This window comes from Phalacrocorax carbo, chromosome 2 (genome assembly GCF_963921805.1).
Source record: "Phalacrocorax carbo chromosome 2, bPhaCar2.1, whole genome shotgun sequence".
Lineage (NCBI taxonomy): Eukaryota > Metazoa > Chordata > Aves > Suliformes > Phalacrocoracidae > Phalacrocorax > Phalacrocorax carbo.
Genome location: NC_087514.1, coordinates 29,933,904 through 29,948,983, shown reverse-complemented (window position 1 = coordinate 29,948,983; position 15,080 = coordinate 29,933,904). Strand labels below are relative to the sequence as shown.

General features: G+C 42.3%; 1 protein-coding gene across 6 annotated transcripts in view; it reads left to right on the top strand.

The window, feature by feature from the left end:
- Positions 1-42: 42 nt before the first annotated feature.
- The window catches only part of CPNE3 (copine 3), a 34,127-nt gene continuing 19,089 nt past the window's right edge, over positions 43-15,080 (top strand). For 2 of the 6 annotated variants that reach the window (XR_010371418.1, XM_064442464.1), the window contains exons 1-5: positions 216-340; positions 12,134-12,273; positions 12,879-13,058; positions 14,230-14,304; positions 14,770-14,841. Coding sequence is in view for 5 of the 6 variants with exons in the window: in XM_064442464.1 (XP_064298534.1) it covers positions 12,142-12,273; positions 12,879-13,058; positions 14,230-14,304; positions 14,770-14,841 (459 nt within the window). In the remaining variant the exon portion in view is untranslated. Of the gene's footprint in view, positions 168-215; positions 341-766; positions 876-10,439; positions 10,621-11,907; positions 12,054-12,133; positions 12,274-12,878; positions 13,059-14,229; positions 14,305-14,769; positions 14,842-15,080 lie in introns of those variants that run through there. The other 4 variants (XM_064442467.1, XM_064442468.1, XM_064442466.1 and 1 more) reach the window with 4 other exon arrangements.

The following is a 15,080-nucleotide window of genomic DNA, read 5'->3' as shown; positions in this document are numbered from 1 at the left end:
AACCGGTCCGTCCCCCAGCTCTGCCCGGACGAGGGCAGAAACAAGGGCAACGGCCGCCCGTTCCACCCGCCAGCCATTGCGCGGCCCCGGGACCCGCGCCACGCCTCGGGCCCGGCCAGGTCACCGGCCCGGGGCGGGCGGAGAGGTGGATGTGAGAAGCGGCAGAGGCGGGTGTGAGGGGCTGGCAGGGACCCGGGGGTTCTGCGCATGCGCCCTTCGCCCGCGGCGGCCCCGGGGCGGGGCGCTCCCGGCTGGCGTGGGCGTGGGCGTGAGCGTGGGCGTGGGTGACACAGGAGTCCGGGGTCCGCAGCCTCGGGGCGGCTGCCGCCGGCCTCCGCAGGTAAGGGAAGGGAATGGGAGGGGAGGGAAGGGGTCCGACCGCGGGCGCTCGGCAGGGGAGCAGCGTTCCGTGCCCTGCCGCTGGCTGGCTGGAACGGGGCGGAGCGGTTGGGGACCCGGGGACGGCCTGTCGGGGCCCCGCCGCCTTTCCGTGCCTCGGGCGAGTCCTCCGCCCGCGCAGGGCGGTTCGCTCCCCCTCCGGCCAGGGGAAAGGGAGTCGGTCCCTTCCGTGCCTCGTCCCCCTAGGCTACGCCCGCCTCGGCCGCCTCACCCCTCCGGCTGGCCGGGGTTGCCGTCTTGCCCGGCGGGGAGGCAGCTGGGGCCCTGCCGGGCTGGGCTGAACCGGGCCGGGCTGTGGCGGCCGCCCCGCCCCGGCTGCAGGCGGCGGTTCGCAGCTGTCCCAACCGCCTCCTCTTGCGACACGTCCCCTCAGGTGCAGGCCCGCTTCCTGCGCCCGGGGACCGGCGGCTCCCTGCGGGGGGCTGGGCACGGGTGTGCAGAGCTCCAGGAGTCGGTCGGCTCTCGCCGTCCCTCAGGTAGCGAAACTCGGTGAAGTTAAAGCTGTTCGCCAGGACTTCTGAGTCCCGGGCGCCGCATCCGTGGCGGCGTGCCGCCGCTCGGGGCAGCGCCGCAGCCTTCCGAAGGGAGGCTGGCGCGGGTCGCCGTCGTTCCGAAAAAAATACGCGGTTATTACTGAGCTGCTGTTCCAAGGCGTTGTTGTTTCTTTCTTTCTTCGTTGCAGTCGCATCGTAAATCAAAGATAAACCTTAGCTGACTAGCGTGTTGTCATAATTTACTCTTCCACTGGGGAAAAGTTACAATATGAAAGCTCTTCACTTCTGCTTCTGTACTCATATCTTCAAAGCGTGTTGGGTATCCTCGAGGTAATATGCATCACCCAGCCTGCAGAACTTACATTTGTTTTCTTGGGAGTTTTATGCCCCAAAATGTTCAAGTTAAAGATATTTCTGTGGTGGTACAGAAACGTTTATTTAGTAAAAGTAGTTAGGGTCAAACTTAATCCCAGATTTTTAACTGAAGTTTTAAATTTTAACTTACATAATCACAAAGGTAAGGTTTTTCACAGGGCATGCAGAACGCCAATAAGCATTAGAAATAAATAAAAAAAAAAAAAGTAAGCAAGAAAGATGTGTAGAGGGGCAAGGGGAACCAGACAGGACTTTTTGGTTTTCTGTTACGATGTTAGAAGTAGTGCAGTGTTTTTCCAACAAGTATGTTTTTGTTAAATATCTCGGAATTAATCTATACAAATCCTTTATATGTGAGCATTAGGCTACTTTTAGTTCAGTTGTTGAAAGCTAAAGTCCGTTTCTAGTAGGTTTAATAACTAAGGCATTATTAAATGTCACCTGCCAGAATTCCAGGGTAGCAGTGCTGCACCACAGTGTTTTTGCAGCCTTTTGTTATGCCCAAGGCATTAATTTTTCTCCAGAATTTGAGACTAGTGGGAAGCCATAGTAGCTGCTTTGTAGAAACAACACCAAAGATCCATCTTCGAGTGGTAACAAAACTAAAATCTCAACTCCTCAGATAGGTTAATATTATTACCTGGGGTGGATTTTAGTGGTTTTTTTTTCCCCCCCTTATTCTGATTTACTGTCATTACTATGGTTTCCTTTAGGAAATACCTTTAGGGACAAAGTTAAGTAGTAAGATATGTTTTTTCCTTTCTTATTAATTCTGTTTCTTTTTCAGTCAAAATCAGGGTGGTCTTCCAACATAAGCAGTACATGATCATATTTATTATTTGTAGGCATTAGTTCCTTTTAAAGCCAACAAAGTTACTTCTATTCTTGGATCAATTAGGCTAAGGTTAATAACGGTCCCTTCTAGCACCACATTTGAAGTTGTGGTGTGGCTGCTGGAAACAAGTAGACAGGAAGTAGAATTATGGTGTTCTTCACTGTTTTATGTTTAATTTCTTTGGTTTGTCTTTAACATTGCATTAGATGATATGCTGATGCTTAGATATTTAAAAATGGCATTACTAAGCGTTTGAAGGATTTCTGAATGTAGGTGTTTTGGGGCTGGATTGCTGGGTCTGAGCTTCTGTTTAAGAAATAGTCTTAATGGTTTGGATCACTTGTTTCATACTTTCTTCTGTGGTTGAAGGAAGGCTGTATCTTTTGTAGATCCTTCCCATCCTGTAGCTGGATCGAGTGCACATATTCATTCAGTGCGTTATCCAAGGCACCCTTAGGAGCCAGCTGAATTAGTTCTGGCGGTGGCAACTTGCTTCTGGTGCTTCTCACATCCAGGAAGGTTATTAAGAAGTCCTCATGGTAGGTGATGAGCACATGTGCAATAATCTGATGGTTCCAGGAAGTAGCATGATTGCTGTGTGGCGGTGGTGGGAACCACTGCCTGTATATATGCAGAGCATGTGTGATACCCCCCAGGCACAGTGAATGCAGAGTGCAAGTAGCTGCTGTGATACAGAATTGAAGGACAGCTGACTGGAGAGCTCTTGGTTTGCCTATGGGAAGGTTTAAAATACATCTGGGCTATAGTAAAGTGTAATGTTGTGATTGTCAGTTTGAAGTTAGCGTTATTGTTTATGCTGAAGTACAAAATGATATGACAGACCATTGTGGGATAGTGTTTTTATGGATCTTTCTTAGGCAACCTTTAGCAGCGTAGGAAGCATAGGTCTCTTGGAGCATAAGCCACGTTGGGAGCTTGAAAGCTGCTGATTTTGGTCTACTTACTTTAAAGCACTATCAACTTACTGGAAAAAGAGAGTTAAATGAATACGACAAAAAAGGTAATCTGATCTTGGTTCTTAAAATCTTAAAGGGCTTTTCTTGTTGGACATTTTAAATATCTAATTTATGTTGTACTTTGTTCTCCAACAAAGGCTCTGAGTTTCCCATAAATAAACTTTACAGTGCTGCTGCCATGGACATGTAAAGCTGTTGAACAGGTTATTTATTTTACGAGGAACGGTAGTTCCTCAAAGTATATGCATTTGAACCTGTTACTTTGTTTGATATATGGGAATAATAGTTCTTGGTTTTGTTTTCATTTCATTTCACGTTTTAATGCTACTGTTGAAGCTTTAGCCTTCTCCGAGAAGCCCAGAGGCAGACCTCTGAGGTAAGTTACCATAAACTCATTTTTAAGAACTGGTATTTGTCAATGAAGTGTTACAACATGCAGACTTGAAATGGACTGTAAGGAGGATTAGTCTAAAACATGTGATCACTTGCATCTTCTTTCTGCAATAAAACACAGCAAGTTTTAGTGAGAAACAAGTTTTTCTATCTTCTGTATAATGTTAATTATGTATAGTCAGTCTGTGGCTCTACACAGAGAAATTGCAATGAAGAATACACGATTTAAGATACTATTCAAATTGCATAGTTGTTTTCCATAAAGTAATTGACAAAAATATTCTGATAAAACATATATGCAGGAAATATGTTTTCCCCTGGTTTAATGCCATCTGCTTAAAACAACTAAATTTTGAAGTCAGGAGATCTGTGTTTCTCTCTTTTTTTTTGTTCATGGCACAGTATTACCTTTTATACTTTAGCTTACTTGGATCAAAACATCACCCAAAATTCTTAAAATACTTTTGTGTGAGGAGGAAGCTGGGCCTCAGCATTAAAGGTGTGCCTACATGGTGAATACACATATTCAGGAATTAAAAGGTCAACAGAAGCATATTTAGAAACAGCTGCTTCTAAGTCATCTTGTGAACAGGCATCCTAGAAGTCAAATTAATAGTTTCTTGTCTGTGCAGTAGGATTTTTTTTTTTAACAGAATTCTAAATACGTTCTTTGGCAATGTAACTTAATGTTAGATTTTTATATACAGGAACTATTTACAAATAGTTGCCAGACTTATTACACCAGTGTGTTACCAGTCCAGTAGATAAATATTTGAACTGCTTGAGTATAATGAAGCTTGTATAAATAGATTATTCGTTTCCCATAGAGAAAACAAAGTCTTCTGTCTCACACACTCATATGCCTCAGTTTTCTTAAATACTAGCTCCTATTTTTGTTTGGCATAATCCCCAGTAAAAGTAGTTCTGTGATCACTAGGGTTTTATCAGCATAATCTCACTTCTTGAATTAAGAATGATGTAATTCCTTCATGCATACTACATAGTGCATGTGAGAAGATAGAGCTTACAGTTGAGGTTTCGTGTGATTCTTCAAATACCTACAGAACAGTTCAAGTTGAGATGTATTACTTTGAGCTGCTTCTGTTATTCAACTTGTGAGCACATCAGCTGGTGCCACACGAGAATTTTATCAGCTGTATTGCCGGTACAGAGAGAGAAAGAGAGGAGCTAAAGTTCAGGTTTAGAGGTAGGAGTTTTAGAGAAGTCTGCTTTTCAAATGCAGTGATGAAATTATGTTACAAAACAGTCTTAGTCTTTGTAACTTTCTATGAAATGTCAGTTCCTGCGAGGTGGTCCATTTGCTTGAGAATTGGAGGGTTACCTTGAGATTTTTTTAAAATACACATTTATATGTGTGTAGTCCAACACCACTAGAAACTGTGTCACTAGTAACCCAATCAGTGAAAGAAGGGTCCGTTTGTCATAATTTCATTGCCACCTTATTGCAGCAGATGTGTCATTTTCTGGGAATATGTCATTCTCTGCTCTTTGCATATGCAGCTGTTATAAAGAGACACTAGAGGACCATCCTGAGATTATGGATTGAGCAGGTTATATTGTCAGATGGGTGTTGTCTCCCCAGTTATTTTCATTTAAATCTTGTTTTGTCCTTCTTTGCACCAGCTCTTCACTGGAACCCTTCTTGTGAAGGACTGTTGCAAGAAGTGCTGTTACTGCATGGTCTGAGATGCAATAAAGGAGGCTCTAAGGAGCAGAGGCTGAGAGATCTTTACCACAAAATTTCCTATTTGCAGGAAATGGTATCTTAGTTCTGTCTGAAAGTGCAGACACTGAACAGTTGCATACATTGAGTGTACAGGACAGTAGAGCTTCATGTGCATTATTAGAGGTTTAGGCTTGGTTCAAGGCTTTCGTTTTTATATTCTCTCCAAATAATTAATTTCCATGTTGTCATCTGCCCAGGTTCATGGGAAATACTTAATAATCCAAGAAGGATCGGAGCACTGCTTGTATATGGTACTGACTGCTTCAGTCTGGCACACAGTTTACATAAAATGCTGGAGCGTAGCATTACATGTAGAAGAATAGCTGATCGGGAATAGACTTTAGCAAATACTGAAATGTTTCCCCTGCTTTTTCCTGTGTTCGTCTGGGCCCTGAGGTAACTACAAAAAATGGATTTTTGGTCTATTGTCATGAGTAGTTCATAGGAACTAGGCAACATTCTATGACAGCAGTAGCTGTCACAGGTTTGAGACTTGTGACTAAAGGCAGTGATACCAAACCCAGCCAGACAAGTCTTTAGTCTTTTCGTCTTCTTGTAGTTAAGTATTTCTGCTTGTCAGATTGGGAAGCACCTGTAGTTATGAACATATCATTGTACTACTCTGGAAGGTTATCTGGGCAAGCCTATACTCCTCTGGTATTGCAGCATTGACAGGATTGCTGCAGTCTGACAGTTTCCAAGTGCTCTGCTAGAAGATTATTCTGATAACAGATCTGTTCCTTTCCAAGTAGAATGCCACGTTTTAAGTTTCTGTTGAAAAGCAGGAGCTGACTGGGTTATTTGGTGGACGCCACTTATCTTCAATAGAATTATTAGTGGAATTCAAAGAACATTACCATCAGTGGAACTGCAAGACAAGACTAGTCCTTGACTTACAGTTTTGCTTTGATAATGACAGCTCAGGCAAAAGGGCTTGTAATATACTTAGTTGACCTAATGATGCCCTTGAGCAGCCTAGGCATGGCATAGGATCAGGACCAAGTATCTCCCTTGTGACCGTGCATTGTGGCCATGCAGTTTGGAGTCTGGATGTTGCTAATTCTGCCATACAGTTTATGTAGTAATTTTCAGTCTTCTTCTGTCCAGAATTATTGGTGTGTTTTCAAAAGCCTGGTATGTTCCTGTGGTCAAAAAAAGCTATTCCAATAAAAAGGACTATTGAGCTGTTGTCTGGCCACATTCTGGTGTGCGTTACCTCGCCTTTATGGAGTACCTTCCATGGAGGACAAACAGTTGATAGCTTGAGAAAAGCAGAGATTTAAATTATATTTGGTCAAGGGGGAGCATAGTTACTTTCGTAACAATAAATAATTGAATAAATAAGTCTCCTCTTAGGTGAGGTCAGTCAAGGCTCATCCTGCATTTGATACATCCCTACTACATCTGATAGTGTGTTATAGAATGGCATTTCAAGATGTAATGCAGTAGTGTGGCTGAGATTTCTTATTTTCACCATCCTGAAGAGACTGCAACTTTCCAGACTCTCTATTCCACCAGGTCTTCAAAAAGAGCATGATTACTTAACTAACAGTGACTCTGATCCTTGAGAATGTTTATCATCTTGAGGAATCCTACCACTCATCTCCCAAAACTGTTTTGGAAGTTTTCAGCTAACAGAGGCTTTCAGACGTGAGGAGAACTGGGTGGAGCTGGAGTCATAGAATTGTAGAATCATTAAGGTTGGAAAAGGCCTCTAAGATCACCAAGTCCAACCATCAACCCAGCACGACCGTGCCTCCTAAACCGTGCCTCCTAAACCGTGCCTCCTAAACCGTGCCTCCTAAACCGTGCCTCCTAAACCGTGCCTCCTAAACCGTGCCTCCTAAACCGTGCCTCCTAAACCGTGCCTCCTAAACCGTGCCTCCTAAACCGTGCCTCCTAAACCGTGCCTCCTAAACCGTGCCTCCTAAACCGTGCCTCCTAAACCGTGCCTCCTAAACCGTGCCTCCTAAACCGTGCCTCCTAAACCGTGCCTCCTAAACCGTGCCTCCTAAACCGTGCCTCCTAAACCGTGCCTCCTAAACCGTGCCTCCTAAACCGTGCCTCCTAAACCGTGCCTCCTAAACCGTGCCTCCTAAACCGTGCCTCCTAAACCGTGCCTCCTAAACCGTGCCTCCTAAACCGTGCCTCCTAAACCGTGCCTCCTAAACCGTGCCTCCTAAACCGTGCCTCCTAAACCGTGCCTCCTAAACCGTGCCTCCTAAACCGTGCCTCCTAAACCGTGCCTCCTAAACCGTGCCTCCTAAACCGTGCCTCCTAAACCGTGCCTCCTAAACCGTGCCTCCTAAACCGTGCCTCCTAAACCGTGCCTCCTAAACCGTGCCTCCTAAACCGTGCCTCCTAAACCGTGCCTCCTAAACCGTGCCTCCTAAACCGTGCCTCCTAAACCGTGCCTCCTAAACCGTGCCTCCTAAACCGTGCCTCCTAAACCGTGCCGTGAAGTGCCACGTCTACATGGTTTTTTGAACACCTCCAGGGATGGTGACCCCTCCACCTCTCTGGGCAGCCTCTTCAAATGCCTGACCACTCTTTCAGTGAAGATTTTTTCCTAATATCCAACCTAAACCTCCCCTGATGCAACTTGAGGCCCTTTCCTCTCATTCTGTTGCTAGTAACTTGGGAGAAGAGACCAACTCCTACGTCGTTACAACCTCCTTTCAGGTAGTTGTAGAGAGCAGTAAGGTCCCCCCTCAACCTCCTCTTCTCCAGACTAAACAACCCTCAGCCTGTCCCCGTGAGACTTGTTCTCCAGACCCTCCACCAGCTTCATTGACCTTCTCTGGACATGCTCCAGCAACTCAATGTCCTTGTACTGAAGGGTCCAAACTGAACACAGTACTTGAGGTGAGGCCTCACCAGTGCCAAGTACAGGGGCACGATCACTTCCCTGCTCCTCCTGGCCGCACTATTCCTGATACAAGCCAGGGCGCTGTTGGCCTTCTTGGCCATCTGGGCACGCTGCTGGCTCATGTTCAGCCAGCTGTTGACCAGCACCCCCAGGTCCTTCTAAACCAGGCAGCTCTCCAGCCACTCCTCCCCAAGGCTGTAGCACTGCATGGGGTTGTTGTGACCCAAGTGCAGGACCCAGCACTTGGCCTTGTTGAACCCCATACAGCTGGCCTCAGCCCATCGATCCAGCCTGTCCACATCCCTCTGCAGAGCCTTCGTACCCTGGAGCAGATCAGCATTCCCGCCCAATTTGGTGTCATCTGCAAACTTACTGAGGGTGTACAGATCCCCTTATCCAGATCATTGATAAAGATATTAAACAGAACTGGCCCCAATACTGAGCCCTGGGGAAAACCCCTTGTGACTGGCCACCAACTGGATTTAGCTCCATTCTCAACTCTCTGGGCTCGGCCATCCAGCTAGATTTTACCCAGGGAAGAGTACACCTCTCTAAGCTACAAGCTGCCAGCTTGTGGGAAACAGTGTCAAAGGCTTTACTAAAATCCAGGCATACAACATCCACAGCCTTTCCCTCGTCCACTAGGTGGGTCAACCTGTCATAGAAGGAGATCAGGTTGGTCAGGCAGGACCTACCTTTGATGAAGCCATGCTGACTGGGCCTGATCCCTGGTTGTCCTGCACATGCCTGGTGAGCTCACTCAAGATGAACCGTTCCATAACCTTCCCCCGTACCAAGGCAAGGCTGACAGGTGTGTAGTTCCCCAGATCTTCCTTCCAGCCCTTCTTGTTAGATGGGCGTCACATTGGAAGCCTCCAGTCATCTGGGACCTCCCCTGTTAACCAGGACTGCTGGTAAACGATGGAGAGTGGCTTGGTGAGCTCCTCTGCCAGCTCCCTCAGTACTCTCGGGTGGGTCCCATCCGGCCCCATAGACTTGTGAGTTCCCAGATGGCTCAGCAGCTCATAAACTGCTTCCTCCTGGATTATGGGGGGTTTATTCTGTGATCCGTCCCTGCCTTCCAGCTCCAGGGGCTGAATACCCTGGGGATAACTGGTGTGACTGTTAAAGGCTGAGGCAAAGAAGGCATTAAGTACCTCAGCCTTTTCCTTTGGCTTGGTGGTGATGTTTCCCCTCCCCTGCATTCAGTTTTAAAGGGAGTCATTCTTCCTTTTGCACAGTTTGGGATTACAAGGATTTGCGCAGCATATGCAGAGCTCCAACAGCCATTTAAAAGACTTCTGAGTTCACACATGTGAAGCATCTGTGTGCCCTCTGCAAGTTCTGTAATGACTTCAATGTTGTAAGAGGAGTATCTGTTGAGTATTTACTGTAGTGAAACTTAAATAAAACTTGCTTTTCATTACAGTAAATACTGTTGTGGGTTAATGAGATATGATTTTTTTCTCACTAGTATGTGTTTTACTAACTTTTAATGTTTTTAATGTAGTGAAAATTGGACTGTATATAACTATTTACTGAAAAAAAAAAATCAGTCTTTAGTATAATGGATAATTATGTTGTCTTTTTTCCAAGTAAAAGCACAAAATTATTTCTTGAAATGCATTAGAAGTATTACAGAGCTCTTCAACCCATTATACATATATTGATTTCTGATCTCAAAACCTCTGAGGAAAACGCCTTCCATTATTTTTCATTTTGGATTTCGCAAAACTGGAAATGGAAGAGATTAAAGGACCATCTCAGCATTTGGGGAGTTTTGTTTTTGTGTCTGTTTGAGTATCCTCCACTGGATAAGTGCATGTTCTTGTTATAAGTTGTCTTTTATCTAATATAGACACAATTACTAGGTCTCAAAAGAGCAATGTGTTTCAGGGAAGGGAAGCAGCTTTTTTATTCTTTTCTCTGTGTTGAAAGGGTGCTTTTTGCACTGCACCTCTTCTGCTAAATCTGCTCTTTTCCCACCTTAGATGCATAGTGGGAGAGTCAGTGACGTGGAGGAGAAGGAGAGAAGTAACAGAACTGACTTTCATGTGAGAAAGTACTTGTGATGTTAAGAGGAGTATAAGCTAAGTAGAAAAAGCTGACCAGATTTTTAGGTTGACTGGATGCTATCTGTTTATCAGTGATTTTGGGGAACGTTCCTTTAACAAAGCAAATGTGGCTACAAGCCCTTTCGGGAACTTGTAATAATAAGGAGTTTGAAGGAAGTAAGAGCAAGATCATCTTGACTGTTTTGAGAAATATGTCTCAATTCAAGTTTGAATTCTGTTGAATTTCATTAAAAACCTTTCTATTTGCTGTTGCAGCATCAGTTGGTCATTTTGACAGCAGAAAGTTGTTTTTATGGAAACAGCAATTAAGGAGTCATGCACTGGTCTGCACTGGATTCTATGGGCAAAGCCCTGACTGTTAATGAGCTCTGTCTGGCAGCCAGGAAAGCAATAGGGAATGGAAAATACCAGCATAAAAAGAGAACCAGGAAAAAGGGGGCAGACTGCTTTTTAAAGGTATGATTTCTAAGCCTGAAAAACATTGGTCTAAAAACAATTCAAATACCTAGAACTCAGAGTTTCACTTTTTTCCCCTCAGGGACAATGACTGAAACTTGGTAAAGTCATGGGAGCAAAAGATACTCAAAGATGGAATCATGTTGAGGTGTTTGGGGAGGTACAGGAGGATTTCCCTGATTCTGGCATGCTTCTTAACAACAATGTATGTGCATGGACGTTTGAGTGGTTCCTTTACAGATCACTTATATTTACTTCAGTCTCCAAAAGAATCACCTCTAAGACAGCAAAACAAAGATGGAGAAGGCAGTGTGTGAAGTGTGCTGTAGTGGAATACAGGAAGCCTTGGGAAAATTCCTTCAGACCACAGTGTTTTCTTTTTCCCATTTTCAGTTCATCATTCCTCTTTTCCATTCCTCTAAAAAAAGTTCCTTTTCACCAAAAGTCATACGAGTGCAGTGAAAGGAAGAGAAATGGGTTGGGTTAAGTATAGTTTCATGTTCAAGTACACTATATGTGTATGATGGAAGTGAGCTGGCTAGGTAGAAGCAGATGCCTTCCCTTCCTTGTTCTGTTTAGTGTCAAGGGCAATTGTACTGTAGAGGCTTACCTCCTAAAGAGATGTTGGAAATGATCAACTATATTCCTGAAGAGTATAATTATAGAGATTTTTTTTTTTAAATATAGAAAATATCTGCCGTTTAGATCTAATTAGGCTTGGAAATGCACTTTATCCCAGAGCGGGATTCATAACGGATGACGAAGTTTCTGTAGGTTTGTAATATCTGCTGGTCTTCTCGGTTCCAGTGGAGAATGATTGAGATACTTAAAAGGAAATGTGAGAAAGTTTTCAGTTGTCTTTTTTAAAATGAACCTTCAGAAAGAACTTATTCCTACTTGTCAGTTGTTACTTGACTTCAAAGTTGTTTGTCCCTATTATTAAAAATTGTAGTTGTTTCTGAAGATTTACTAAAGCAAGATCACCTATGCCTGTTACGCGCTTAAACTCCTTTTTTCCAATTCTGCCATGCTCATGGCTTCAGCATTTTGTTACAAAGGTTTGGTGGGGGAGTATATCATATGATTTGTTTCCTTATTCATTGAATTATTATTAATATCTACATTATAAGATACTGGCATTTATGTGGGCTTTACAGGATGCAGTTTAAAGCTTGTGAAGTTTTATTGCCAGCAGTTCAAACCACTGTGCTTTCTTTGCAGTGTATCCTATTTTCCATTTGGTTCCTCAAGCATTCTAAGAAACCTGATCTTGTTTCTTAAATGCAGATTTTGAAATGAAGTTTTATACCTATGTGGCAAAGTCAAGAGTATGACAGTAATACCGTAATGTTGGTACGTCATAAATCTCAACATTTGCATTTGGAGCCTCAAACCTCTCTCCTGACAAGCTAACAATTCTAATGATCAGTCAGGTAATTAATGCATTGTGACAATCCTATTGTTTGCTTTTTAGTCCATTTAAAAAATAATCTTTTCTGTTCTTGATTTCTAGCTTAACAAATGGCGGCACAGTGTGTAACAAAGGTGGAGCTGACCATTGCCTGCACCAATCTTTTGGATAAAGATGTTGGTTCCAAGTCAGACCCACTGTGTGTGCTTCTCCAGAACACGAGTGGTCATCAGTGGTATGAGGTACAGTGTAATGCTTCTCATGAATCTGCTAAAAACACAGTCTAACTTGCTGGACCTTTTAAAACACTGGAGCATATGATTTCATTAAATTATTTTAATTTTTTACCAGCACCTCTGAATACTTTTCATTAGATTATGTTTATAGTAGTTATACAGGTAGCACGCAAATACTCATTTTCTAATAAATCCTTATTAAAAAATGTCAGATTTTTAGCGCTGTTCCCCCAGCCCTGTGTGGACCAACAGAAGAAGCCTTCCAAATGCTTAAATGTGCTTTTATAAATACAGTACTCCAAAACTAGGTTCTCATCCTGGATTAGACAGTACACCATTCTTATGTTGGTCTTCCCTATGCAGGAATAGATACTCCTTACAGGGAGCAAAGAAAAACAGGTCCTCAAATATCTCTGACTTACAGCAATGGGTTTTGTAATGTAATGTGGTTATTTATATTTGACGAAAGGTTTGTAGGAATATACAGTTTGTAGGAAGATACAGCTTTATGCTAAGAAGAACTTTTGAAAGTCTTTAATAATATGTTATTTGATTTGAGTACTTGTTTGGTTGGTAAAATACTGGATAAAGTGGAATCTTTCTATCTGCAGGTTGATCGCACAGAAAGAGTTAAGAATTCCTTGAACCCAAAGTTTGCCAAGAAATTCCTAATTGATTACTATTTTGAGCTTGTTCAGAAACTTAAATTTGGAATATATGACATCGATAACAAAACCTTTGATCTGAGCGATGATGACTTCTTAGGAGAATTTGAATGTACGCTGGGACAAGTAAGTATGAAGATGATTTCCCTTAGACTTAAGGAAATATAAGTTAATGCAAATCATTAACCACTTATATCTGAAATTTATCACTATGTTCTTCTGTAGCTGGGGTACTCTTAAACTGAATAGGATTCCAATCATCTGTTTTTTCAAGCCTCAGTTCAGTGTGCATACGGCTTATTTGCAAAAGGTCTTTAGATGATGCCCTGAAGTGCACTCTAGAATGGTGACTGTTCAGATTGCTGTCTGAAAGTAAGTGGACTGTCAACAAGCACAAAGCAGTAATTGCTGTTTATTTACTCTAATACTCAAGTTCTTATTTTTATGCTCTATAAAAAGAGAATTGGCGTATGGCAACATAAGAGTGTTCACAAGGGCCGCGTTAACCTTGTAGTTTGCTTTCCAATCAAGGCAAGCAGTGATTCTGGTTCTGCGTACTGTTGCTTTCACTCCCATTTCTGTGTCAAATTATCCTATTGATACTATCATAATTGGGCAGCTTGTTTTTAATTTGTTGTTTCCAGTGGATCCTTCTAAGACACTTTCTCAGGAGAGTCTTCTTGGGATTTTTCCTCCCCTGTGTCTAAAGTATTTTTATTTTAAGTGCATTATGAAGACAGAGGCATTGTGAAATGAAATTCAGTAACAATTTAAAATTAATCATTCATTCTTAAAGTAAAGAAGGACCTGCAGAATGAGTAGACACACTTCTGAGAAAGCATTGCTGAAGAGGATAAAATAAAATCAGCTAGAAACACTGCAGGGGGAGGCTGACATATGTTTGCATGACAAACATTGTGTTTATAATTCTGTTTATGAAACGTGGCTTGCATGTGTTTTGAATGGTATGTATGAAAAACTTCAGAACAATTTGCGATTGGAACTTAAGGTATTATCTTTGCCCTTGTATGTGTATCATGTTGCTACAAGGCATTTTATTTCATATTGCTCCTGAAACTGTGCATGTGTTCATCTGCATATGTATTTTAAAATTTTGAAGCGTATCAAGTATTACCTATTTATTTATAGGAGATCGTGGGAAGTGAATGTAATGCTATCATCTTCATGTTGAAAGAAAAATTCCTAAAATGAAAATACCTCAATATCTCATTTCATTCCTTTGAAAATCTTTTGAATTGCACTAATAATGCTTGATATTCAAATTTTATCTTGGCAGGTAGTTTCTAGCAAGACTCTAACAAAACCATTAGTGCTTAAAAATGGCAGACCTGCTGGAAGAGGAAGTATTACGGTAAGACAATTAAAACAGTAAATCTCTTCATGTTTATACTTAAATGTTTTGGTGGTGGTTTTTTTTTTTTAGTTAGTCAGTAGCTTGAACGCGGTGTGACTAACCTACAGTGCTGTAAAAAATATCTTAAGCATTTTTTTCTGTATTCCACTACTATTTCTTTGTCACCCCAAAGGACAGCAGCCCACCTTCTGCTTCTGTAAGTCTCATTGCATTCATCAAAATAACTAGGCCATTTGATGTGCTACTGTTTGGGCAGTATCTTTATTTGTCAGTGTTATCATCTAGTGAATCCCAGTGTCAAATGAAATTGTTCCTCCCTCCCCCAACCCCATTTTTTAATGCTTCATTTGTGACCAAACATGATTTTTTTTTAGTGGACATGTCATAGGAGTGTTGTGAGTATGTGAAAACTAGTAGTTGAGTACAAACCAAATATTTTATTTTATTTATTTGCCTATCTAGATTACAGCAGAAGAAGTGAAGGACAACAGGGTGGTTGTATTGGAAGTAGAAGCAAGGAAACTGGACAATAAGGTATTTAAGTGATTGCTGTTTCTTTGATAAAGTAGTAAAGAGAGATTCTTGTCAAAATAGGAAATGTTAAAATGTTCTTTGTTATTTTTTTCTGAAATAATTAAATCCATTAAGATTTTTCTTACACTGAAAAAGAAATTGAAGAAAGATTGCTTCGAAGTAACTTCATTGACTGTTTTGAAGTTAATTATAACATATTTCTAAATAAGACAAGTGCATTGCAGGGATATTCCATGAAA